Source organism: Phaeodactylum tricornutum, chromosome 27, assembly GCF_000150955.2.
Source record: "Phaeodactylum tricornutum CCAP 1055/1 chromosome 27, whole genome shotgun sequence".
NCBI lineage: Eukaryota > Bacillariophyta > Bacillariophyceae > Surirellales > Neidiaceae > Phaeodactylum > Phaeodactylum tricornutum.
In genome coordinates, this window is record NC_011695.1 from 302714 (window position 1) to 328031 (window position 25318).

At 49.1% G+C, this 25318-nt stretch overlaps 9 protein-coding genes across 9 annotated transcripts; 5 read left to right on the forward strand and 4 right to left on the reverse strand.

The window, feature by feature from the left end:
* Positions 1-1357: 1357 nt before the first annotated feature.
* On the forward strand, positions 1358-8171 carry PHATRDRAFT_52678 (DNA polymerase epsilon catalytic subunit that participates with PCNA in late in S phase DNA replication; the record flags this gene model as incomplete). The annotated part of the gene is made up of 5 exons (XM_002184972.1): positions 1358-2926; positions 3018-5146; positions 5177-5892; positions 6067-6468; positions 6520-8171. Coding segments are annotated over 5 exons (6468 nt in total), but the record flags the coding sequence as incomplete, so codon positions are not given.
* Positions 8172-12010: 3839 nt separating this feature from the next.
* PHATRDRAFT_50187 (predicted protein) lies at positions 12011-12997 on the forward strand (the record flags this gene model as incomplete). The annotated part of the gene is made up of 2 exons (XM_002184973.1): positions 12011-12157; positions 12251-12997. 2 exons carry the CDS (start codon positions 12011-12013, stop codon positions 12902-12904), a joined length of 801 nt encoding a protein of 266 aa, XP_002185009.1. The 3' UTR covers positions 12905-12997.
* A 1061-nt stretch (positions 12998-14058) lies between these two features.
* Positions 14059-14395, reverse strand: PHATRDRAFT_41082 (predicted protein; the record flags this gene model as incomplete). Its single annotated transcript, XM_002185050.1, has 2 exons — positions 14059-14301; positions 14330-14395. The coding sequence occupies 2 exons, from the start codon at positions 14393-14395 to the stop codon at positions 14059-14061; spliced, it is 309 nt and encodes a 102-aa protein (XP_002185086.1).
* Positions 14396-14413: 18 nt separating this feature from the next.
* On the forward strand, positions 14414-16502 carry PHATRDRAFT_23830 (predicted protein). Its single transcript, XM_002184974.1, has 2 exons — positions 14414-15563; positions 15648-16502. The coding sequence occupies exons 1-2, from the start codon at positions 14828-14830 to the stop codon at positions 16403-16405; spliced, it is 1494 nt and encodes a 497-aa protein (XP_002185010.1). The 5' UTR covers positions 14414-14827; the 3' UTR covers positions 16406-16502.
* On the reverse strand, positions 16459-18751 carry NTT3 (nucleotide transporter 3; the record flags this gene model as incomplete). The annotated part of the gene is made up of 2 exons (XM_002185051.1): positions 16459-17489; positions 17571-18751. The coding sequence occupies 2 exons, from the start codon at positions 18749-18751 to the stop codon at positions 16670-16672; spliced, it is 2001 nt and encodes a 666-aa protein (XP_002185087.1). The 3' UTR covers positions 16459-16669.
* A 671-nt stretch (positions 18752-19422) lies between these two features.
* PHATRDRAFT_23833 (predicted protein) lies at positions 19423-20256 on the forward strand (the record flags this gene model as incomplete). Its single annotated transcript, XM_002184975.1, has 1 exon — positions 19423-20256. Exon 1 carries the CDS (start codon positions 19507-19509, stop codon positions 20254-20256), a length of 750 nt encoding a protein of 249 aa, XP_002185011.1. The 5' UTR covers positions 19423-19506.
* Positions 20257-20624: 368 nt separating this feature from the next.
* Positions 20625-21158, reverse strand: PHATRDRAFT_50191 (predicted protein; the record flags this gene model as incomplete). The annotated part of the gene is made up of 2 exons (XM_002185052.1): positions 20625-20911; positions 20993-21158. 2 exons carry the CDS (start codon positions 21156-21158, stop codon positions 20673-20675), a joined length of 405 nt encoding a protein of 134 aa, XP_002185088.1. The 3' UTR covers positions 20625-20672.
* A 1951-nt stretch (positions 21159-23109) lies between these two features.
* On the forward strand, positions 23110-24109 carry PHATRDRAFT_30960 (predicted protein; the record flags this gene model as incomplete). The annotated part of the gene is made up of 1 exon (XM_002184976.1): positions 23110-24109. One exon carries the CDS (start codon positions 23110-23112, stop codon positions 24049-24051), a length of 942 nt encoding a protein of 313 aa, XP_002185012.1. The 3' UTR covers positions 24052-24109.
* A 92-nt stretch (positions 24110-24201) lies between these two features.
* Positions 24202-25235, reverse strand: PHATRDRAFT_41088 (predicted protein; the record flags this gene model as incomplete). Its single annotated transcript, XM_002185053.1, has 1 exon — positions 24202-25235. A coding segment is annotated over one exon (1034 nt), but the record flags the coding sequence as incomplete, so codon positions are not given.
* Positions 25236-25318: the final 83 nt, after the last annotated feature.

A 25318-nucleotide genomic window follows, 5' to 3' on the forward strand; every position in this document is an offset into this window, starting at 1 on the left:
CGCCAGGTCCACGCCAGCACAATTGGCGAGCACGTGCATGCCGGGGAGAGTGTGCGTTCCGAGTTGGAGATTGGTATAGTGCGCGGCTCCAACGAGGTGACGGAGGGCGGCGGCGATGCGATCCACGACGGAGAGGCAGTTGTGTGGGTAAAAGTCCACCCAGGACGATCCGTGGTACTGCAGCGTGAGCGCATAGCGCTGGTATCCGGTGGGGAGACGACCGCAAGCCGTCGCCGCCCCCATGGTTGTGGTGCCCGTTGCACGTCGGTCGGAAGGGATCGGGTCGCGAGGGGGGAGATATTAGAATTACAGTTACTGTTAGTTACTGTTAATTAGGTAGCAAAAACAGTACGCAAACAGGTCATTCGTGGTACGTATGGATTGGACGGCCAATGGGTGGTGCATCGTTAGTAGGGTTAGGGTATAGCGTCGGAATCGTGTCTAGGGTTAGGGTATAGGGTCGGAATCGTATGTGACGGACGCACGGGAGGTATCGGTCAACGGGTGAAGGCGCGAAGTCTCGTCCGGCGCGCCTCGGTACGACGCAGACCGCACAGGGTCGCCGGCCGATTGCGCGGGCCTCCACAGGCTGCCCGAAAAGGGCGCACGACGAGTAATTGGAAGCCGACGTTTGGTTGGTATGGCGCTCGAAAGTTCCTCCCACTACGCTTCCCAAAGACCCGTTTGCGTCTGGGTGTTGTCGTTGTCCGTATCGACGGCACTTTCCGACGTTATCGGAGTAGTCGTTGTTTAGTACTCTATCTTATCATGGCTCCTGGAGGCGGCCAAGGCGGTGCCAGTCGGCAAGTCTTTGGTCAAACCATGCGCAAGAAGTCTTCTTCGTCCTCGGCGAACCGCAACAGTCAGTATCAGCGGCAGTTTGGGGGTGGAGGTAGACGAAAGGGTACCGGTATTGGCCCAAACTACTCTTCCTCCGCTCCCGACGACACCGATGCGGCAGCCAAGCGACGGCAGAGACAAATAGTGGGGGAAGAAATTGATGCACGCTTTGGAATGGAGCGCTTTGCGGCACGCAATCAACACAGCCACAACAGCAGTCACCACAGCACTCGCAGTCACGTCACCCACAACTCCAATGTCGAACAGAGTCGCCGAGGATGGCTCTTTAACATTCTTCCCACTTCCGTAAGTGTCGATCGTTAGTCCGCGATTTGGCGAAGCAGCAAGGCACACACAAGTACATATATATATACATATATACCCTTTTACTTCTGCCCATTGGCGTCTTGCCTTTCTCACTCGTTACACTCTGCGTCCCTTCCCCCACGGATCTCTTGTTTTTCAGGTATCGGTCGCCGATGACGTAGCGACGGCTTCCGTGGGAGGTACCGAACGTGCCGGTCTCGATCTCTACTTTTCCACCGATTCGGGACATTCCTTCAAGTCCACCATTCTCTATCGACCCTACTTTTACGTGCTGCCGGATCTTACCGGAGTCGGACCGGAACACGTCGCGATTGTCCTCGAACTCCTGCAAACCACGCTCACGCGACTCGGAGAAACCGCTCTCCACGGATGCCACATCGTCACCAAGACCGATCTCGACCAACCCAACCATCTCGCACCCAAACACCAACACCCCAACGGACGCAAGGTCCTCAAAATGGTCTGCGACAGCGTACAACAACTCATGCAGCTCCGGGAAATCGTACGCGATGTCGTCCACCAGAACCAAGCACGAAAGACCTCGGCTCCAACCTTTCAACCACACAACGATCAGGCCTACCTGCAGGACCCCCTCGCGCTCCTCGTCGACATGCGCGAGTATGACGTCCCCTACGTCGTCCGCACCTGTACGGACTTGGACATCCGGGCGGGAACCTGGTACGACGTCCACTTGCTCGACGATCCGGAGGACGACTTTGGCGGCGTCCGCTTGCGCAATCCCGACCGCGAGTCCAAGGCCAATCCAACCTTTCTCGCCTTTGATATTGAATGCACCAAGGCTCCGCTCAAGTTCCCCTCCGCCGATGTGGACGAAATCTTTATGATTTCCTACATGGTCAGTACTCCACAGGGTGGACAGGGGTTCCTCGTCACGTCTCGTTCCGTCGTCGCCGCCGACGTGCACGACTTTGAATACACACCGCAACCCAACTACCCCGGACCCTTTACCATCTTCAACGAAGCCAACGAGCAGGCACTGTTGGAACGATTCTTTGCCGAGTACCAGAGGTGGAAACCGCAGATTGTCGTCACCTATAACGGCGACTTTTTCGACTGGCCCTTTGTGGAAGCCCGGGCCAAACTCTACGGACTCGATCTGTATCAGCAAACGGGGGTCTGCCGAATTCAGGACGAATACTGTGGACGCACCAGCGTACATCTCGACGCCTTTCATTGGGTCCAGCGTGATTCCTACCTCCCCCAGGGCGCACAGGGTCTCAAGGCCGTCACCAAGTACAAACTCGGATACGACCCCGTCGAAGTCGATCCCGAAGACATGCTGCGCTTTGCGCACGAAAAACCCGTACACATGGCCACCTACTCCGTTTCCGACGCCGTCGCGACCTACTACCTCTACGAAAAGTACGTCCACTTGTTTATTTTCTCGCTCTCCACCATCATTCCCATGGGACCCGAGGATGTCCTGCGCAAAGGTAGCGGGACATTGTGCGAGGCGCTATTGATGGTGCAGGCTTGTCAAAAATCCATCATTTGCCCGAACAAACAGGTCGACGAGGTCGCCAAATTTCACAAGGGGCACTTGCTGGAGAGCGAAACCTACATTGGCGGAAAGGTGGAGTGCCTGGAAACCGGTGTATACCGTAGCGACATCGAGTACGAGTTTGATCTCCAACCGTCCGCCTTTCAGCAATTAATCGATAATGTGGACCGGGATTTGACCTTTGCGATTGAAGTGGAGGGCGGTCAACAACGTGACGATATTGTCAATTACGGGGAGGTACGTACACGCTGCGGAACGTCACCAAGAACCATCACGGGCAAGCTCCCTCACGTTCTTTCTCCTTTTTGTTGTTGTGTTTGGCGTACAGATTCGCACCCAGATAGTCCACGAGCTGGAACAGCTCCGGGACCGACCCCAGCGCACCGAAAAACCCTACATTTATCATCTGGATGTCGGTGCCATGTACCCCAACATTATTCTAACGAACCGCCTGCAGCCGAGTGCCATCGTGGACGACGCGACGTGCGCCGCGTGTGATTATAATCAGGAAAAGAACGGATGCAAACGACCGATGGAGTGGGTGTGGCGGGGTGACCACAATCCTGCCACCCGCAACGAGTACGACCGGACCAAAGATCAACTCGCGCGGGAACCCCAACGTGACAATTTGTCCTTTGCGCAGCTTCCCGACAGCGAACAAGCCATCCTGGTCGCCGAGCGCCTCAAGACGTACGCTCGCAAGGCCTACAAAAGAACCAAAGTTACGGAAGAGAATACTCGACAAGACGTGGTGTGTATGAGAGAGAACAATTTTTATGTGGACACGGTCCGGCAGTTTCGAGATCGTCGCTACGAATACAAGAAACTCAACAAGACTTGGAAGAAACGGGTGTCGAGCGCCAAAGATGCCGCGACCAAAAAGGAATGTGAAGATCGAGTCTTGGTCTACGATTCCTTGCAGATTGCACACAAATGTATCTTGAACAGTTTTTACGGATACGTAATGCGTCGAGGTGCTCGATGGCGGTCGATGGAAATGGCGGGAATCGTCACCAAGACGGGAGCCGACATTATCACACAGGCCCGTGTATTGGTAGAGCAGATAGGTCGACCTTTGGAACTTGATACGGATGGCATTTGGTGTATATTGCCCCGTAGTTTCCCCGACGTGTACACGTTCCAGTCCCGAGACGGCTCCCACCTCAAACTGGAATATCCTTGCGTCATGTTGAACGCTGATGTCCACAATAAGTTCACAAATCATCAATACCAAACTTTGGTCGATCCAGTCCGCGGGATATACGAAACGAGAAGCGAATGCTCCATTTTCTTTGAAGTCGACGGGCCCTATCGTTGCATGGTGCTTCCCGCGAGCACGGAAGAGGGCAAGCTTTTGAAAAAGCGCTACGCCGTTTTCAACTTTGACGGCTCTCTCGCCGAACTAAAAGGATTCGAGCTGAAACGGCGCGGGGAACTCGAACTCATTAAAACATTTCAATCTCAAGTTTTTGAGCGCTTTTTAGACGGAAGCTCTCTCAAAGACTGTTACGAGAGTGTCGCCGAGGTTGCAAATCATTGGATTGATGTGATCGATACTCGTGGAGACAGTCTTGATGACGAGGAACTTGTTGGTCTCATTAGTGAAAACCGTAGCATGAGTAGGCAATTGGACGATTACGGAGATCAGAAAGGAACCTCCCAAACAACCGCGCGGCGTCTTGGTGAGTTCCTTGGCGCCGAAATTATAAAGGACAAAGGTCTGAATTGCAAGTTCATCATTGCGGAGCAACCTTACGGTGCTCCGGTGACAGATCGGGCCATTCCGACCGCAATTTGGAAAGCAGAATCTAGTGTTATGAAGCACTTTTTGCGCAAGTGGCTCAAGTCGCCCGGCTTGGATGGTGACGCACTCGATATTCGGAACGTCTTGGACTGGGATTACTACCTCGATCGTCTCGGGAAATCGATTCAGAAGATCATCACTATACCTGCTGCTCTGCAGAAGATCCCTAATCCTGTCCCTCGCGTAGAGCATCCTGGGTGGCTCACGTCCAAGGTCAATCATTTAAACGACCGCTTTCAACAGCAGAGCATACAGTCTGCGTTTAGCGTACAAGCAAAGAATCCTCTGGTGCGAATTAATGAGCTCGACATTGAGGACTCTGGACCTTCTAGTCGTGAGTCAAAAAGACCAGTGGTTCACAGAATGCGCCGGCACCGAGTCAAGACATTAGATTCAACAGTGGAGGTGGACGCTGAACCCCATGCCATAAAAGAGCGAGTCAGTCTATCTAAGGAAAAATTTGGTGACTGGCTTGCGCAGAAGAAAAAATTATGGCGAAAGTTGCGGAGCCAACGAAGTGTGCCTGCAAAATCGGATGGTGTTGACCGAGCGGATAAGAAGGCACGGACGGCGCACACTATAGAGAGTTATGTGCGGGATGCAGCGTTGGCAATAAGTCAGAAGGAGTGGCAGATTGTGGAAATGCGTGAAATGTCTTCTTTCGATTCCGCGGTCGCAAGCAGCTCCGGATCGGGTGAGCTTGTTCTTTGGACGATGGTAGGAACCGATTCGCTACAGAAGATCGTCGTCACGGTTCCTCGTACGGTTTACATATCGACTCGAGTAGAGGCTATCTGTACTTCATCCGATATCCATTCCTTCCGGAAGGTAGATCGTCATCTTCCACGTGGTCGCTGTACTTCCTATCTGTACGAAGTCTGCATGCCGGAATATGTGTATCGAGATCAAAGCTGGATTAGTTCCATTGAACCCGTGCAACACCTCGATAAAGCTGAGTTTATGTTGGAAAGTGTATTCGAATCGGGGGTACCACTACTGAATCGAGCCTTGACCGAGCTTGGATCATTTTGTCGAGTAAAGACGGAAAGCCAGAGTTCAAAAGGACGCAAGGGCTACCTTTTGACAGATCTTATTCGAGTGGAGCGCCCTGCGACTAAGGAATATCTTCACCGAGATATCTCTTTCAGCCGAATTTTCCTTTATGTCCGGACTCATCCGAGGACCAAAACTGGTGTCGTTGCGCTTTACGTCATTGACAACGGCAAGACGCTACTGGAGAATACTTCTGGTAGGGAAGGGACTCATCGATCTTCCGGCGTCGACATCAGTAGACCTGCTGAAGCAGAGCCCGGTACTGTCGATGTAGGTTGTTCTTGTCATATCTGGATCATTAAACCTGGGTCAAAATCGGCTCAGCGCAATGTGACGATTAAACAGTGTGAATCACTTTTTTTCGAGCTCACCCAGACTATTCAGGAAGCTGCCAACCTCGACTCGGACTATGCATGCGTCTCGCCGAAAAGCAAAATCAAAGTTTCGGGATTGAGATTCGTCGACCAGGAAGAACTTGCGTTTGCAGGCGCAAACGAAGCAATAAGCGCAGCTTCAAAAGCTTCAAGCGGTCCATCCTTGATTCTTCTATCCAGCAGCCAGCCTGCAGTCAGTCTGCGACGATACATGTCCACATTTGGATCTTTGCCGGTTGTCTCAATGAACTTTCCACCGGGTCCATCACATAACCCTGACATTTCGACGCTACCTGCCTTGAATTGGGAACAGCCCGCAGTTCAGTTGTGTTTCGAAGCATATCTGTTCATGTACATTATCGCATTCCCAAAGCGTGTCTCCTACGCACGATACGGGCGCGTGCCTCTTGGCAATCTAGGCGCCGACGAAAACATGGCGGTATATGACGTGAATTTCAGCCGTTTGATTGGCAAAAATCGAGCTGTATCTTGGGCGAATCCCAGGTTAGGCAAGCCCGACCTTGGCGCAAACTTCATGGTATCTGAGGGTTCCAGTGTTTCCTATGCTCTCGATTCGGGATGCCATGTATACAACCAAGACGAAATTTGGGGCGATGACGACGAGCTTGTTAGCCCCGTTATTCGTCGGCCAGGTTGCTACCGATCAATCTGCGTCGACATCGACGTCTACGATCTAGCAATCGCTGCGCTTACAGATTTGTCTTCTTCGCTAGCAACTGGGGGACCTGGGTTGCTAGCTTCTCAGGCAAATCCAAGCTCTCCGAATAACGTTGCTTTGTTTGACTCTAGTTTCGGTATGTCTACTATTGCCGGTCCTCTTGGGGACGAGATGTCAACCGTCGTGTCGCTTCCGATTGCCCGAGCTCTAGTTTGTGGCTGGCTTAAAGACGCCATGAATGCACAAAGCGACGTGGCGGACGAGTTACTTCATCATGTCTACCGTCTCATTTCAAGCCCTCAGGCATTACTCCACGATCCTGCTCTTCATCGTGCTGTCCACGGTTTGATGAAGACAGCCTTCTTTCGAATTCTTGGTGAATTGCAGCGGTTGGGCTGCTCAATCATCTACGCTTCCTTCCATCGAATTACCGTCGCTACAAACAAGATCGAACTTGCTGACGCGGAGGAGTACATTAACTTTGTCATTGCGACAGCCCGTAAGAGAGCCAATGAAAACAATGAACAGGGCGACTCTCTCTCAAGGGTGGCGCTACGGCCGAGACAATTTCACACTCACTTTGTATTTCTTGACGAGTATAACTTTGGATCTGTACAACTGGAAAGAGTTGAGAAGTTAGACTTAGAGAGCGAAAATGACTTTAACATTCCAGAAAGCGAGCACAAGTCCACCGTTGTCGTTCCGTCCGTAATAACAGCTTGGAGTGTAATGAACTATCTCGGAAGCCAGATCGGACATGAATATTTCCGTGCAATAATTGGGCGATTCTCGAAGGACGTCTTCAAAAAGCAGATGGAACTGGTCGCTCTAGGCGATCGTTTGTCGCTGACAGGAATCAATGACTTTGATTCGCAACTTTTGGACCACAAGAGACAAATGGTTCGAAAGCACTTTGCGTCCTACCTAACACGAGCCGTAAGTGAAATTCTAAAAGACAGTGCCGAGGATTTGATCCTTCCTCCGATGTATACTGGGAAATCAAGTCCGATCGTACCTGCTTTGGAGTTCATAAAGAATGTTACCGTCATCCTCGAACTCGATTCAGATATCGAAACCGAAGTCCATGTTTTGAAGCGTAGCTTGCTAGCTCAAATCGGAGTTGCAGAGTACGCAAAAGCGGCACTCTGGGAGAATCCGTGTCCGAAATATATTCTGCCGGATGTTTTTTGTACGGAGTGTTATGAAAGCCGTGATCTCAATTTGTGCTATGTTCCTCCTCGCGAAATCGACAACAAAGTTGAGAAGGATTGGGTTTGTGAAGATTGTGGATCTTCTTATGACGTCGGTGTAATTGAGCGACGATTGATCAGTCTTGTTAATCGCAAGGTGGTTCGATACCAGCTGCAGGACGTTCGGTGCACGAAGACCAACCGCGTTGCCACCAGAGCTCTTGCTGCTCTTTCAGATTGCTCTGCTGGTCTCAAGCTAGACCTAACTCCGAAGTCTGCCAAGATTGAGGTAACTCTTCTGCGCAGCCTCGCCGACTATCACGGACTTGAGTGTTTACGCGACACGACGGATAGTATCCTGTCCAGTCACGTCGTGTTCTAGCACTTTTCCTCATGTCCATGATTTTTAATGTTGGCTATAAAGTAGTCGTCCCTCAAACCGATTACATTGAATCATCTGAATGATTTTGGAGCGCTGGTATAACAACGTGTGCCCTTCGCAGTCGAAACTTCAGTATAACTCCGCTCCGGTTGGGCAAAGACGAATGATAGCCATAAAAACGTACCTCGATCTACTGGAGGGTTTCTTTAGAGCGACAGATTGATGAGCCGATCCAATCACTGATAGAGTGCGCTAGTCGACTGGCTGTTGCCAGCGCCTAGAGCCAGTATTTCCGTCCTTATTTTGTCTGTTTCCTGTTTGGCAACAGGAAGAGTGTTAATTAGATAAACTTTCACTGTTCTGCAAGAACAATTGGATATTTTCAAACAGTCCAAGAGTTGAGAGTTGCCTAACTCGCAGAGCTTCGACAAGGATTTTGATCGAAAACCGGTTCTATTTCAAAATTGTCCAACCCTGAACCCGAAGATAAATGAACTCCCATTACATTTTGTATCAGAGAAATAGGAATGTGATTGCTTCGTCGGTATGAATCAACGCATGTCCGCCTCTTCGATCACCTAGTTTTTGTTTTCTCCAAATCACAGTCCAATCCTTGACGCTCAAAGATTTTATACTCCAAATGGAAGTTGGCTCAACTGACTATTGTGTGACGTCGCTGGTCCTTACATTCGACGAAGAAGGCCGCCCCGCAATTTACACTTCTCTCAGAATTGATTAATCAAAACTCCTTTCACTTGTGACCACCTCTACTCGAGAAATTTGATCCCAATGACGTTCAATTTGTGAACTTTAGATCTCAGCATCCTCCGGTTATTGTGACAATCTCTATTGCTTTTTGGCAGGCAACAAAATCTTTCATATTGTCCCACCCGAGTCCGTGAATAAGTTAAAATTGCCAGGGACGCTGTGCAGGTTACTCGACATTGGCCGGTTGTTTGTCAGGACCAAGTAGATTCGGATGGGAAGTGATACGTCCTGATGGAGCTTGGAGCGTGCGGGGAAACTTATTGCTCTGGAAATGAATGAGGAAATCACAACTACTGCAAGCTAGAAAACGAATTGGATCAGAGCGAATAAGTTGATAGTATCGAAGAAGCATTACTGGAGTGTGAGATGGATGATGAGGTGATGAACCCGTCGGAAGATCATGAACTGGTGATTCGTTGTACGCACAATATTCAGCTGAATAATAGCTATGAATCTGTCGACGACGTATCGGGAGCTGACTCTTGTGGCATCTGATATTATTCTTATCTGCGTTGCCTATAGTTTTGTACTGTTTTGGAGGAGATCTAGAGCTGAATTTAAGTTTTATATACGAAAAAGGGTGTTTTATTGTCTTTGACTACGGGTTGGTCTCACAAGGTCTTCTCGTCCGGTGAGACAAGAGGATTGCACAATAGCCTTAAACTATAGGTTGCACCCTCCTCACAACGCGCCAAGCTTTGACAGCCCCTATTTTTTCCAGTTTTGGATTAGAAAACCCCTACGTCAAGTGGTACATGAGGGGTTCATATCCCTAAGTCTATCAGATAAGTCTATAATCTTGTGTTTTACGCCTTTGGTCGTCTACGAAAGTATGCGGGATCCTTTCGATTCCTTAGACGATTCTTAGCCCGTTATCGATGCAGTTTTCTAGGATTGGGACTCGAGAACTCAAGTCTGGTGGGTAGCACACAAACCTGTCTACTGTAGGCTTTACCACTTTCGTTATTCAAAACATAGGCCCTGCAGCTTGTTGGGGTCCGCGACGCGGGCGATGCTCCACTTTGCTAGATTTTAGAGAAAACCGCTATTTCGGCCTCTGCGACATGAAAAAATCGCTATTTCGGCCGAATCTGAAAATTTCTAAGTACTTTTGATTGAGCGCGAAACGGCTTTTAAGTAAAATTAGCAATTAGAAAATAATCAAATGCTTGGTGTATGCTCTGTTTATGATATAGCGGAGGTATCGCGCTGGCATGGATGAGCTGCTTCCAACCCGTCAAGCTTCGATCAATCAATTTCACAGCAGTTGACTGTGAACACTTTACTCCAAGCATACAGAAAACAAATTGTCGCCAGGACTCCAGGAATCTCGAACAGCAAATGCACATAAAGTGTGGATACACCACCAGTCTTTTGCATGAAGAATGTCACTGAGAACGTGTCAAGCAAGGTCAATTCAATGTTCATTGGAAAAAAGGTACTGATATCTTGCAGATTATTTCACCAAGCATCATTCGCCATCACATCGTCGAATAATGCGATCTCGTTATTTGCTCGATCCCGACCAAACTGCCTCCAACTCAAGTTTGAAACGAGGGTGTGTTGATAATTCCATTGGGCCTACTAAAGCTTTCCCAATCCGTTGTGACAAGACTGACATTCTCCCAATCCGTTGTGACAAGATTGATAGTACCCAAGAACCTATCACGGAAATGGAACAATCAGAAATCGAAAAGATGAACCTTCTCGCACCGGCAGCGTTCGAGTACAAATTTGCTGGACCCATTGAGGCAGTACTCACAACTCTTGCACTCCCTCTTGTAGGTTTAGTACTGGCGTACTATGTATGGAGTGATGTATATTGGGTTGACATTGCTTCACTATTGGCGAGTCTTGGGGAGACGACGAACTCCTGACATTTCTGGCAGATAGTCATTGGCAATCTTATGCTTTGTTCTTGCTGCAACGACAGCGATTCCGTATCATTGTTACTTTGATTTGCTTTCAGCATTTGTTCCTATTCCAATCATCCTGGAATAATTTTTCCTTTGAACTGCTACAGGAATCTCCCTTTGCCTTTGGGCTGCGCCTGGACCACGACAAGAAAAGGCGTGGTTAGAATGCAGTAGGTCATGGGTTGGAAGCAGCTCATCCATGCCAGCGCGATACCTCCGCTATATCATACACAGAGCATACACCAAGCATTTGATTATTTTCTAATTGCTAATTTTACTTAAAAGCCGTTTCGCGCTCAATCAAAAGTACTTAGAAATTTTCAGATTCGGCCGAAATAGCGATTTTTTCATGTCGCAGAGGCCGAAATAGCGGTTTTCCTCTAGATTTTATCACCCCTGGAATCCCGCGACATTTCTATACCGGAAATACCGTTAGCTCTTGTCGATGCCATACCTACCTACCTTACAGAGTTGTTGAAGGCAGTCTTGCCAAGTTGGTAGAGAACGAAGCCAGCTATTTCCAGGACTAAATCTATGCTAAGAAACTCAAAGTATAAGGAGACATAAATAAACGCTGTTCTTCTCGGAAGAACTAGAATTGTTAAGCCTCAAAAAATATTTCTTATGTAAGCCTTGGATTTGCCTTGCTGACCTGTCAATGAGGCATCGGTGTTTCGGATGCTCGACTCAATTCGTAACGTTGTATAATATATGTATAATTGTGTTTTTTTTAATTTTACAAGATGAATTCGGATATTCTCAAAATCCTATTCTTTATGGATTTGACATATAAAAAAACTAAAATTTCGTAATTCCCAGCAGGCCAAAAACCCTGCTAGATCGGGTCATTTATCAGAGACCTCAATTCTCGTTCGGTTTTTTCTCAGCAGTCATTTTCGAAGCAAACGGGAACTGCCCTTTTTCCAACATTCCGATCACGAGGATGACTTCTTAATTGATCGCCTACAACTCAATGACCCCAGAAGACAAGGACATATTGTTTTACCACGGCAATCGCCTCCTTACTCACAGTCAAGGTTCATATTGTTAATGGAAGGGAGAAGTCGTCCTCAAACCACTCGGTAGGCAGACAAAACTTGGACCCGCGACAGCCGCCAACAACGAAAGTTCTTAAGATTCACAAACAAAAGCAACATGCGAAAACAAGCAAAGAATTTGATAAATGCCGACATGAATGTTATGATGACTCGGAGGAGGAATCGCAGCGTAAGGTTTACCGAAGAGATTGATGTGTTTGAAGTGGAATGTTTTCGAGAACACCTGAATCGATGTTGGTACCAGGTAGGTCACAATTGTTATCATATCTTTGACCTTGTCCAGAGAGAGTGTCAGTCGTCTCACCTCCCAGACTTCTCAATTACTTGATTTGCGTAGAATGACGACTACAGAGACTTTTCGCTCGATCGAAAGGCTTGCGTTGTCGCCTACCGAAAGGTTGCTGCCAAGAACAGGCAACATCAGCTTTCCGAGGATGTCCAACTATGCTTGCTTGGACTTGAAAGCAGCTTATCCATGGATGTAAGAGAACTCTCTGCGGAGCGTCGTGCCGAAATTGTACATGGGGTACTACTGGAACAAGAAGCACAGTGGACTGGAGGGTACAGTGATCAGGATCAAATCCGACTAGTATCGATCGGTTGCAGCACAGAAGCGGTTGTCGAAGCTATTGAACGGGCTGTCTTCGATACGAGTGACAGGCGTTTGCCTTTTACTGAAAAACTGAGACTAGGAACAGGTGGCACTGCAACAACATCTATCTGGGGGGATCAAGCGAACATGTGCTCGTCACCACTGATCCCCAGGCGCCAGGCATCAAAACGCTTGGTCAAGGAACCTTCTTTCCGCGCAACGCTGACCGGGAAATCTTCAATTCGAATGCAGACATCTGAGCGGCTAGATTCGCGGCCTTCGCTTCCACAAAAAAAGCCGTCACTTAGATTTTTGGAGGCTTTAAACCGACGCGACTACCGCCCCCAAAGCATAACGAGACAGCCGTCACTTCGATATGAAGTTAGCTTAATTCAGTAGTGTCTCTCCATGGATGTGGCAATTCCGATTGTCTCGGGAAGCAAGCATGTGTCAAGAGCGGAGAAAATTTGCTACGGAGAATTAATGCGATTAGACTTGAATACCAATAGAACAAAGCAAATATTGTTTAGGAGCCTCATGTAAGTAAATCTTTGTCCATTATTGCCTTTTGATTCCGTCAGGCTCGTTTGCGTCGTTGGCCAACGCAACATCATTGTTCACTGGGCTTGCCGCAATGCCTTAACTGCAAATATCAGACCCTCGGAAAAAGAGCCAGGAGTTATTTTAGATGTGAAACTACGCAAATTAGATTGAAAATATCAGCCGAGCTGGACGGCGTCGTAATTATCCTTTGTCTGTGAGTATTGGGAAGGGGAAATTCACTGATGTTATCCGGTCTCAAAAAGGCCGGCAAAATCACTAATCCGGACAAATCCTAGATTTCCTAGCTGTAAGTAGCAAAGCTGGGTCGCGAGTGGATACCTAAAGAGCGACAATTTTGCGCGCACTGTCGTTTATATTGTTAAATACTTACAGTTAATGTAATATACATATTTGTCATTACTGCTTGAGATCATTACATCTACCCATTCCATCATTTTCGTTGTCAGGAATATTGGCCGTGGAAGAGCTTTTACCGCAAGAACACAAGACAGGGCATGCGGAGTGGCTGGGCACATACAGTACACTTGCCCAAAGTCAAACACTGAATGAAGACATTTGATTCATACAAAACATGCTTTGTAATATGCTGAGTCTGAGGCCAAACTATCTTACATTTAAAAAGGTTAAGAAACTCATACTTGTTTCCTAATAGGAAACTATTGTAGCATTGCACTGACAAATGCGTCAACAAATGTAAACAAAAGCACATTGACGGGAGCATCAATAGAAAGAAATCGCTCTGGTGGGAATCTTTCTGGGAAACACTGGTATTTAAGTCAAAGTCGTATCCACCGAGAACGCTACTAACTTGGACCTAGCGCCAAACAATAGCTCTTTGGACGGGACGGGTGGCAATGCGGACACCAAGACTGCGTCCACAATCCAATACATCGCTGTGATCTTGTCGCCCTTGGTATCCTCCATGCCGTTACTGTCTCCATCGGACCCTCCAGTGTCCCCTCGCTAATACCTTCCCGACTGCCTTCCACTCAAAAGTCCTCATCACCTCCAGGTAGTTCCAGTGCCTTGTCATCGGGAGTGCCTTCGAGCGCAACGTCGGCTACGCTGTCGTCAAATCCTTCGATTGCACCGTTGTTGAAAGCGTTGGGTATTCCATTGGCTTCACCGTCCTTGCAACCTTTGTCATTGCCGTCGGAAAGGCCGCCCAGTATGCCTTTGGAAGCCCCGTCGCTATTTCCATATCCCTTTACGCTGACCCAAACCCTAATCTTCTGATGCCACATTAAAAGAAAGTTACACCGTTAAAAGTGAATTGTGCGTAGGATACCAGTACTCGGAATCCGCTTCGACGTCTTCGTATGCCATCGCGTAAAAATTGCACACTTCGAAGAGACCTCACGACAGAGAGAAGAAGGCAAACAAATCGACTTATGTTCGTTTTCTTTGCATCTTCGAGATTCATGCCGAGGAGTCGCTTTTCTAGCGCTTCACTGTCATGCAACAGGTAAACTCGATTGATGGCTGCCTGAGTCTTCCTCGAATTCTCTTTTCCAGCATGAAATCTTTGGCCGGAAATCGATTTTACCGGTCTATTTGACTTTTTTTCAATGATAGCCCTGAGTGAATTTTAAAGATCCGATACCGCAGAGAGCTCTTGGATACAATGCGAACTGTTCCAGACATTGCGATGATTGAAAAGTGGAAAAGTCGTCACCTGAAGGGGAGCTTATAAAACGACAGCCACTCTTCAACGATCTTCCCGAAAAGCTAGCTTTCCATTTTGAGACCGATATCATCATGAGCGTTGACATGAGTCCTTTTCTTTGGATAGCCGTCCTCGGAGGTATCTGTGGCTTTGGTTACGGGTTCTTTATCGGCGCGAACGACGTTGCAAACGCTTTTGCTTCTTCCGTGTCCTCCAAGTCTGTAACTTTGAAGCAAGCCGTCATCATCGCTAGTATCTTCGAGTTTTCGGGGGCCTTTTTTCTCGGAGCTTCTGTTACGGGTACAATTCGATCCAAGATTATCGACATCAACCTCTACATTGACGAGCCTGAGCTTCTCATGTTCGGTATGTTCACGTCCTTGCTCTCGGCCGTCATTATGTTGGCCATCGCGACACGATTCGGTCTCCCCGTGTCCACTACGCACGACATTGTTGGCTGCATCATGGGCTTTTCAATTGCCGCCAAAGGCTTCGACTCGGTAGACTGGGATGTGGCTCGCAAGCTGTTCATGTCGTGGGTCGCATCGCCTTTGATCTCGGGTTGTGTTGCTGCCTTTCTGTTTGGAATGGTCAAATATTTTGTAATGAAGACGGACAATCCCTACCAGCGAGCCTACTACACCTTCCCCATTGTTCTTACGATTGGACTCGGTATTGATATCTTCTACATTCTGTACAAGGCGAGTTCCAATTTTTCGGGATTTTCTGACAAACTCGAGCTGTACTGGGTTCTTCCTACATCCTTTGGTATTGGTCTCTTTGCTGGTATCTTGTGGATCTTCGTATTTGGTCCTTGCGCCAAGAAGCGTGTTGAACATTTGAAGATCACGAGGGACGAGGCTGAGCACGAAGCTACTACTTGCGATCCCGAATCAACTCCGGGATCTATAGCTGAGGATCGCAAAGCGTCAAACAGCCGCGAGGAGATTCACGATCTCGATGACAGCGGGCATCCCATGAAGGAGTCGACCGACGAACCAAGTTCAGAAGAAAAATCGCCCTCGACCATCGTCGATAACCTCAAGCTCTTGTCTAAAAAATTTGGAGATTCTACTTACAACCAAGATCTCCATGCTCAGTCTATGCATGAGAATCCCCGCACAGCCGAGATTTGGGAGCAGGGTGAAGTCTACGACCCGGATGCAGAAATGCTCTTTTCATACGTCCAGGTCTTCACTGCTTGCCTAAACTCTTTTGCCCACGGTGCCAATGACGTGTCCAACACGATTGCTCCTTTGAGTGCCATTATCCAGCTCTACCAGGATGGTGTTGTTGAGAAGAAATCGGAAGTTCAAAAGTGGGTTCTCGCTTATGGAGGCATTGCCATTGTTCTCGGTCTCGCTCTCTACGGATACCGTGTAATGAAGTCGGTCGGCTACAAACTGACTCGCTTGTCCCCTTCGCGCGGCGCTTCAGCCGAGCTTGCCGCTTCGTTGACAGTTGTGACCGCTTCTTTTCTCTCGATTCCAGTGTCGTCGACCCAGTGCATCGTTGGCGCCGTCTCGGGGGTTGGTTTGATTGGCGGCTGGAAGAATGTCCAGTGGCTCTTCCTTGCCCGTGTTTGTGTTGGATGGGTCGTGCTGTTCTTTGTCGCGGTGTTGCTCTCGGCTGGGGTCTTTTCCTTTGGAGCTTTTTCCCCCTCTGCCTGAGACAGCTTGCGCATGCCCATGCACTGGATCCGTTTAAACAATGGGTAGAATATCCCAATTTGAGTAGCACTTAAAATAATTCCATGAATATATATGCATTCATAAATTGGAATAGTGCTTGCTGTTAGTTTCATGAATGACATATATGAAAAATAACTTGTATAACAGTGAATTCATAAATCAAAGAAAGAGAGGAAACTGTAAACTATTGGAAGGAGAAAGAGAATGCTGTAATAGCGAAAGAGTTTGAAAGTAACAACAGGCTTATACCATCATTACTTTTGGTTTTCGTTTGTCGTCGACGTTTGTATCCTCCCTATCGTCATCATGATTGCCACTCTCGCGTCCGTCTTCTTGCCCTTCTTCTGCAGCACCCGTCTCGGCATCATCATAAATTGCACAGCTCGTGTCTTCTTCGTTTTGACTCGTCGCGAGCTCCAGATGCGCTTCACCAGCTTCTTCCGGAAATCCTTCCCCTACCACATACCCAGACTCGGTGTACTCGTCGAACTTGCGCCCCATAAAGGTGGCATTCCATATTAAAAAGGAAGCCACGGCCATGCCGACCAAACTGCCGTTGGCGACTAGTCGAGTGGCACTATCGGAAAAGGCGTTGGTCACTACCGAACCCATCGCTTTACTACCCCGTGCTCCGAAAATATCGATCCAAGATTTGGCCTTGTAGCGGACAGCTGAACTTGTGGGCTGGTACAACATTTCTTTGGTAGGATTGTTGAGTGCGTACGAGCAGGCTTTCAGTGTAATCATGGCCCCAAACACCACGTAGAGCGTCGGCCGAAATCGGACAAAAATTATAACGGCCAAGCAGAGCGATGGGAATAGAAGCAGGGTCAAGCGCAAGCCCAAATATCGAATGACTGCCGAAGTACCAAAGAGACTGAGCAGAAAGGAAAGTGTATTGGTGGCTTGCCCAAAAAGACCCATGAAAGTCGTAAAAGCGGCCGTAGCGGCTTCAGACATGCCGTGATCACCGTTATCCGCGTAGCAACTCATCCCTATTTCGCAAGGATGCTCTTCGGCAAAAAAGTCGCGCGCCAACACTTTAAGCGTAAAGTCGACAATCCTGAGGAAACAAGCAACACGAGTGTCAGCGAGCGTTGCAACGTTCCAATATCGGATGCACCAACTTTGTTCCAATACGTACGTGACTTCCACCATGAACAGACACGAAATGGCGAAAATTCCTTTGATGTAATGGTGTTTCCAAAAGAGTTTGAGTCCTTCCAATATATCCGCCTTGGGTTTCTGTTTCGAGGCCGCCTTGGCGGCGGTGGCGGCGGCACTGGCGGCATTGCGCTCGATCGTTCCGTAGACACGAATGTAACCGTACATGGTGCCCTGCAGGAGGAGCATGCAGACGGCCCCGACGGCGTAACACTTGGCGACGCCCCACGTCGCGGCGTAGGCGTTAACGACGGTCGGACCCAAAATACTACCCAGTTGTGCCGTTGCGACCATGACACCGTAACTGGCCTTGGCGGTTTCGAGAGAAATGTTGGAATTGGCAAAACTCCAAAACAAACTGACCATGACGGAACCGAAGCTTTCGATCGAGCAGTAGCTGATCCAACCCAGAACGCGCATTGGGTTGGGTTGTTGATTGGCGAGTCCCAAGGTGGGATGCATCAACAAAGCTGCAATGAGCGAGAAAAGACCAAAGTAAAAGGTTCCAAAAATGTAAAAGAGTTTGTGTCGGGGAATATCGGAATCAAGAAAATGGTTGTAAACGGAAACTACGGCGAGGACGACTACCACGGAGAGCATTTTTGCCTTGGGAATGACACTCACGCCGCAGAGAGCCGTGAGAACGGGATCTTTGAGGGATCGCAGTAACCAGTATCCACCGATCATAAAAAAGAGCGTGGTAGCGAGACACAATGTGCGCAGCATTTCACTCGGAGGCAATTGATCTCCGTACAATCGTTGGTAGATGTTTTCGAGAGCACGCAGCATACGACTCCACGTGCGATTTCCTGGACGCGACTCCCACAAGGGACGGTCCAAGAAATCATCTTCCTGTTCCGTATCACTGTCGTCGTCACTCAGAAGGTCGTCGTCGTTGTCGCCCGTGTTCCTGTTGGTCCGTGCGTTCTTTTTCTTCTTGTTGTTGGATCGCCCGCCGCTCACGAGACTCTGCCCTGCCGCATTGCGACTTTCGGAATCCTCCGCAGCGGAGCGGGATGGATTCGTTCCAGTGTCGGTAGACATTCGGTTCCAATCTTCGCTGCCGGGCTCCCCACTACCGCCGGAAGAGTTTTCTAAATCTCTAGCCAGCTTTTGGGCCTCGGCAGATTGCATCGGAAACGGATCGTGACGGCGCACCATCTTTTCTACAGCCCAAGGCTTGCGCGATGCTATGGTCAGTCAAAACTGGACCGACAATCTAACCTACAATTCAAGCGCAAATGCTACGAGAAAGAAACAAAAGTGCGACACCCTCTCAAAATCGGCAGAGATTGGCGTTGGTTTCCAAATTACCGGAACGGCAATGCGGAGCTCTACGTTTTCGAGGTTTTCTTCGCGCTAGCTCGCTGGCAGTGCAAGATACGTATGGTCATTGTCCATCTTCGCGCTCCGGTGTAGGAACGAGGCCTGGGGGGCTGGCTCGTACACGTGATACCGGTTTCGCGCAGTGTACAACTACGCCCCCCTTCCTTTCGATGGCGCGCGGAATCACTCCGCAACCGCTGCTCGATTCGCTACACGCCTTTCTGACGAAAACCAACTAGCTAGCCAGGGGTACGAACATGAATTCCATTGGACTGTGCAATTGAATGCCGTTTATTAAATGATATTTTGTCGAAAGCGACAAATCGAACCATAGGTACGTTATGAAACGGAAACTCTGTGCGTGAGCTTGCCGTTCACTGGAAGGTCAGGTTCAGGGCTGGACCTTCCTTGCCTAACAGTGTAGTCTTTCAAGGAGACCAGTGATAGGTTCTAGCTAGCTGATAAGGCACGCAATTACACCTATACTTCCCACTAGTGGGCCGAGGACGAGGCTCTGTCGCTCGGTGCCCAAGAATCAAGCCACCACCGTTGCCTCTTACACGCTTCCGGTTCTTCTCTCGGGAGTATCCATGACGACCACGACGTCGGATCTCGCGGAGCTCCAAGCACGCGTCGAGCACTTGGAACGGATCCGGTTCGCCCGTAGCGCTCCCACTGCCGCCACGGACGACGACGACGACTCTCCGGATCGTGTTGTGGTCACGGTGGACGACTCGATGCGACGAGCCCGTGCCGCCGTCGAACGCGCCGGCTTGTATTCGGCGCGTTGGCGCTGGGTACCCGCACCCTACTACACTTGGACCTTACCGGAACGGGCCCGGGAACTCGGGGCATCCTCCACATTGCAGCTCTGTAAGTCGCTCCTTCTGGACAACAAAAAGTGTCGTGTGTCACAAGCGGACAACGCATACGACCCGACCTATCCCAAATTCGTTCTCGTGGTGATTCAGTACGGAGCCACGCTGGACGTGAAGAAACTGACCGCCACCATACGGGCCCGGCGACCGGTGCCCACGCGTTACGACGTTGGACGATTCGATTTTCGCATCGCCTCGGCGGAAGACAACGATCGTGTCACCGGCTACGCGCACAACTCCGTGACGCCCTTTGGATTGGTGACTCACGGGACGGTGCCCGTGGTCTTGGCGCAAGCCATTGCCGAATTGCCCCAACGCTTCTTTTGGATGGGAGGCGGTCACGTGCACCTCAAACTGGGCGTGTCCGTGACGGATTTTCAACGAGCCCTACAACCTATTGTGGCGGATATTAGTCAAGAACGGGTCGGCGACACGTCTGTAGCAGATATGATGGAAGGTTAGCCAATCCGGTTGGGACTGGGACTGGAAAGATGTTTTCTTTGTCGAGAGTTGTCGAAGAGGAAACGTGGATCGTTCCTCTCCTTTTTCTCCAAGGAAGCGAAACAACAGCGTGTTTGTTGTCCGTACCGGCCTGTTGGACACTGTGCACTAAAACGAACATCATTCTCGCGTCCCTTGCCCGCATGGATGATGATGCTGAACACATTAAGAATGGTTCTGTTCGACGATGCAACTGTTTTGGGGAGGAAAGAGCATCTCGAATGTGATGAAATTTGTCCGCTGGTTCGATGGAACCTGTGCGCATATCGGCCCTTGCTCTTCATTCGCAACCCTCATAGCGTTACAACACGATGGTAAAACTACTACATCCTCAAAGAAACTCGAGCTTTACACAAACTCTATTTAATAAGTTTCTCTTACGCACTTTCCAAAAGAGTCTTTAGCTGCTCCTCATTCTCGAGCAATTGCTGGAAGGCATCCGTCTCGACAAACTTTTCAAACGCCGGAGACTCGATACCCGGGACTCCCGTCGATGGGGTCTCCGCCACAGTCTTAGGTTTTTCCTCTACCACTGGATCAGGTTTGGAAGTCATAGCGCTCTTTATCTTGTAAAGAATAAATCCACCAGTGTAGGCACTCAAGATGGCAAGGGAGACTGCGAAAGCCAAGCGAAAAAAACGATTGAGATGGTGCTGTGCGACGGAATCTGGATTTTTCCAGTAATGTTTCTACGTACGCTGGTAGTCCTCGGGGAAGTAACCTCGAACGATTTTGTCGATACCCGTCCATTCCGGTGGGGGGCCGTGGCTTCCACCCAGTGCCATCCCACGTTTTTGGGAGTGTTGAACAATCATCGGGGCAGCCCGGCGACGGGCCGCTGCGGAAAGAGCAGAAAACACCATGGTCGACGTTCGATTGCTGTGGATTGGCTGTCCAAAACGATCTCAAGAGAGAGCGGCGGATGACGAGGAAAGATGTCGCGATTCTAGTTTTCTGGTAGAAAGTCTACACAGCAATCGAGTAGATTCTTTGTGACGTCCGTTTAGCTCCATCCTTATCCTACTATCAATTTGGTATCTAGCAACATCAAAGCGCGGCCTTTTTCTCACAAAGTCCCATTTTCACAGTCAGACTCACCTTTTGTGATCTCTGTCAGTTTGATTCGTTTCTTCCTATGAAGAAAAGTTGAGGTATTGTGGAGACGTTTGTGTATGAAAAAGATTAGATGAAACTGAAAGCAGTCCTTATCTCTTTCCTCGTATGGACGGTAAATCTTGTAGTCGGTTTCGCCACCGTTCCACCCCATGCGGGTGATCGTGAAGAAATATTTAGTGACTCGAAGCAGAAAATTACATTTCGATGGTTCGAGAGGGTAGACAAAATCGTGCCCAAGAAGGGACTGCAAATCTCAGCGTTGGGCTCTTTACTTTTGATCACTGCATTGTTGGCACCGCAAGAATCGCAGGCGTTGGAATCTTACAGTGCCAACGCTCGGAATATGGAGCGCCTGTCCAACGGGGACGCCTCGGGTGGCAGCATTTACAACAATTTTCCAACAACGGATGCGGCGAAACGCCGCCGGGCCATGATGGGCTGTAAGAGTCAGTCTGTACGTGATGAGACGGCTCCTCAATTAAGCATGAAGTCTCTTTCCGAGAGAGACTGTAACATGATCGTCATGGAATCAGGAGAAAGCGCGGAATTCTTGCTGGAAGCAATTCGCAAGCTGGAATGCCCGACTTGTCCTTACGGTATATCACCAACAAGATAACACGGTTCTGAAGAGAATTGCTTTTGCCTTCGTCTTGTGCCCCTTGACTCGGGTTTGGAGTCCACGAATTTCTGCAACCTAAGATAACGTCACGCTGATGTGTCTACAAAAACTTTCAAAACTTGTCTCTGCCCTTCTTTGCAACAGCCTGTGCACATAGGACAGCCTGTGCACATAGTAGCGTAAAAATAATTGTGTTTTACAGGAGTTTCCAGTGGACATTGGCTTATGCCGTTATTCTTCACTCGTGTTCCGCGGCGTACTTTGCCAGTAGCTCGTCGCGCTTCGCTTTGGCATCGCTGGTAACTTTGAGAGCCGCAAGGAACGACCCGCGCATACCACTAGCCTCGTGTTTCGTGTCACAGTGGGCGGCAGCGACCATGGGACCATCACAGAGACGCATTTCCGGCCTGGGTTCCATACTTCCCTCCGAAGTTTCGTATATTTCTTCATGCACTCGCTGACCGTAAATGGCCGATCTTGAGTAAGATAACAAATTAAAGCGAGTTAGAAGAAGCGCGACTGTCTACTGGATTTGGAATGTCCGGCTTCTTTCAAACTTACATCGCAACCCGTTCCCGCATTTTCTCGTCGCGCGACTCTTGGGATTCCATACCGGCTTTCCAGAAGTTTGTAACGAACGACATGTTGTTATTTACACACCAAGGAAAAGCAATCAATTTACAAAGTTCTATTCTCGGCTCCCCGTTTTACTTGGCAAACGCTCAGTTTGTCTCATCAAATAGGCTTGCTGCGGCGAGAGTGCAGTTCATGTTATTGCTGCTTTTTCTCACACTCACCTTCGGCATTAACTATCTCATAAAGGCTACGGTACTTTTCAATTGGGGACTAACGGTTCCCGGAAGCGCTCTTCCGTCGTACGATGGCGGGAGGTCGCTATCCGTCGCTTCCTGCCACCAAAGAAAAAACGATCAACAGTTGCTTCTTTGGCACAACAGCGTTCTCGGTTCGTAGAGAGGAGACACGGTTTGCATGCTATCCACTTCAATTTACCAAAAGGCACACATTTTCCTTTGTGTTAACTGTCCCAGGTTACAGCCAAAGCGCGCTATTGTACTACGATGCAGCACGATGAAATGATTTGGTCGGTGATCAATCATCAATTTTGTTCCTTTAAAACGACAATTGGTAAGGCTTTGTCCGACAAGACTCATTTCTGTCGCCATCCGTACTCGGTAACTGGTTTATGCAACCGTACATCGTGCCCATTGGCCAACAGCAAGTATGCGACGATCCGGGAGGAAAATGGACGGATTCATCTATACATGAAAACAGTAGAACGAGCACATTCTCCGAAGAACCTTTGGGAAAAAATTGTCTTGTCGCGCAATTACGGCAAGGCATTGGCGCAGCTTGATGAGCACTTGCAGTTTTTCCCAAAAGTGCTGATGCACAGAAACAAACAACGATTAACAAAAATTCATCAGTATTTGATTCGAATGCGAAAAATTGAGCTCAAGGTGAGGTCAGGTCGGAAAGCCAAAATGGTGGGGGTCCATCGAAAGATCGACCAACGAGAGGAGCGTCGAGAACGCAAGGCTTTGGTGGCTGCGAAGATTGAAAGAAATATAGAAAAGGAATTGACGGAGCGTCTTGCTAAGGGTACTTACGGCGATATATATAACTTCCCGGAAACAAGCTATCAAAAGGCGCTAGAAACCGCTGAGGAAAACGAAGAGGAAACGGAGGCTGAGTCAGAAGAAGAGGAAGAGGACGGTTTGATGGAGTATGTAGAAGACCTAGATTCAGAGGAAGAGGACGAAATAGAGGATGACATGGAAGATATTGACTATTTGGGAGGCGGACAATGGGGACAGGCATCCGATAGTGATGATGGCGGTGATTCGAAAGTTGACGACCATGATCAGGATACTGATGACAATTCCGAAGACAATGATAGAAAGCTGAAAAAGAAGGCAAGAAGGCGAGGACCACGTGTTGAAATTGAATACGAGGACGAGCAGGAAGGGAATGCTCCGATGGCTGCCGAGACGGCTTGGTAATTCACAGGGCCACAAACATCACTTTGTTGTTTATTCTAAACAATTCTATATCTAGAGTACTTTCATGCTGATCCTCGAAAAACGTACTCTTGTTCGTATAAGAAAGCAAGGCCTTCCTTATAAGTCGGCGCGGTGAGCTTCCATCCATACTCGTCCTTTAGTCGTTGATTGCAACATCGCTTGTTGCCCGTGCTGCGAGTGGGCGGTCGAGAACGGCCCGTGAATGTAGCGGCGGCCCCGTTATCGTTTGCGTCGCTCCCGTCAACAAGCCCTCGCAGCTTCCGAGCTTCCAAAATGACGTCCCGACGAGGAGCTGGATTGTCGTCGACCAAATTGTATACTCGGCCGTTGTGTAGTGGGCGATCTGACGACATGGCCGCGAGCATTGCTCCCGCAATGTCGTCTACCAGAATTCGATTCACGTACTTAGGAGTCTGATCCAGCAAAGAGCTATCAGAGGAAAGGCGCAAATCATTTACAGTGGAAAACAGAGGTCCGCGACCGGGTCCATATATGCCACCACAGCGAAAACAGTCTACACGGATGCCTTGTCCAGAAGCTTTTTCGAGCTGTCGCCACTGCCACTCTGCTTCTATGCGTGCGAGGGATTTGGCATCGACGCACCGCAACTCTGAAGATTCGTCTTCCGTCACCCAGGCTCCATGGTGATCACCATAGACGCCGGTCGAAGAAAGATACCCGACCCAACATAACGGGTTTACACCCTTTCGCTGTCGAAGAAGATCTCCATGCAAGGCTAGCAATGGGTCTTGGTTGTGATCGGCGATCGGCGCCACAGTCTGAATAATGTGTGTTGCCGATGCTAGACTTGCTTGGCCTGCGTTATTCAGGCCTGTGTATCCATCGTCAAGATCCAACACGTAAACATCATTGTATGCCAAGTCTCTACCTTCCCCTTGGTTCGACAAGAGTTCCGCCCGCCGTTCCTTCGATCGAACGCTTCCCACTATTATACAGTCTGGGTATGCTTCCCGAATGGAACGTGCGATCCGTCCACCACAATAGCCGAGACCCCCGATAAATACCACGGAAGGAGATACTATGGGAGCAGCGATCGGGGAAGTCAAACTCAGAGTCGATGGCACCAACCAACCACAGCATGCCAAGATTACAAGCCAAGAATGTTGCCGGCGAAACTCGCTGATCATGACCGGTGCCTCCATTGACAGTCAACCCTCGCTTGCTGTTTTTCCCTTGCTTCCAGTGTTTTCGTGTTGGATTGATCACGAAAAGGCAGTTTACTACT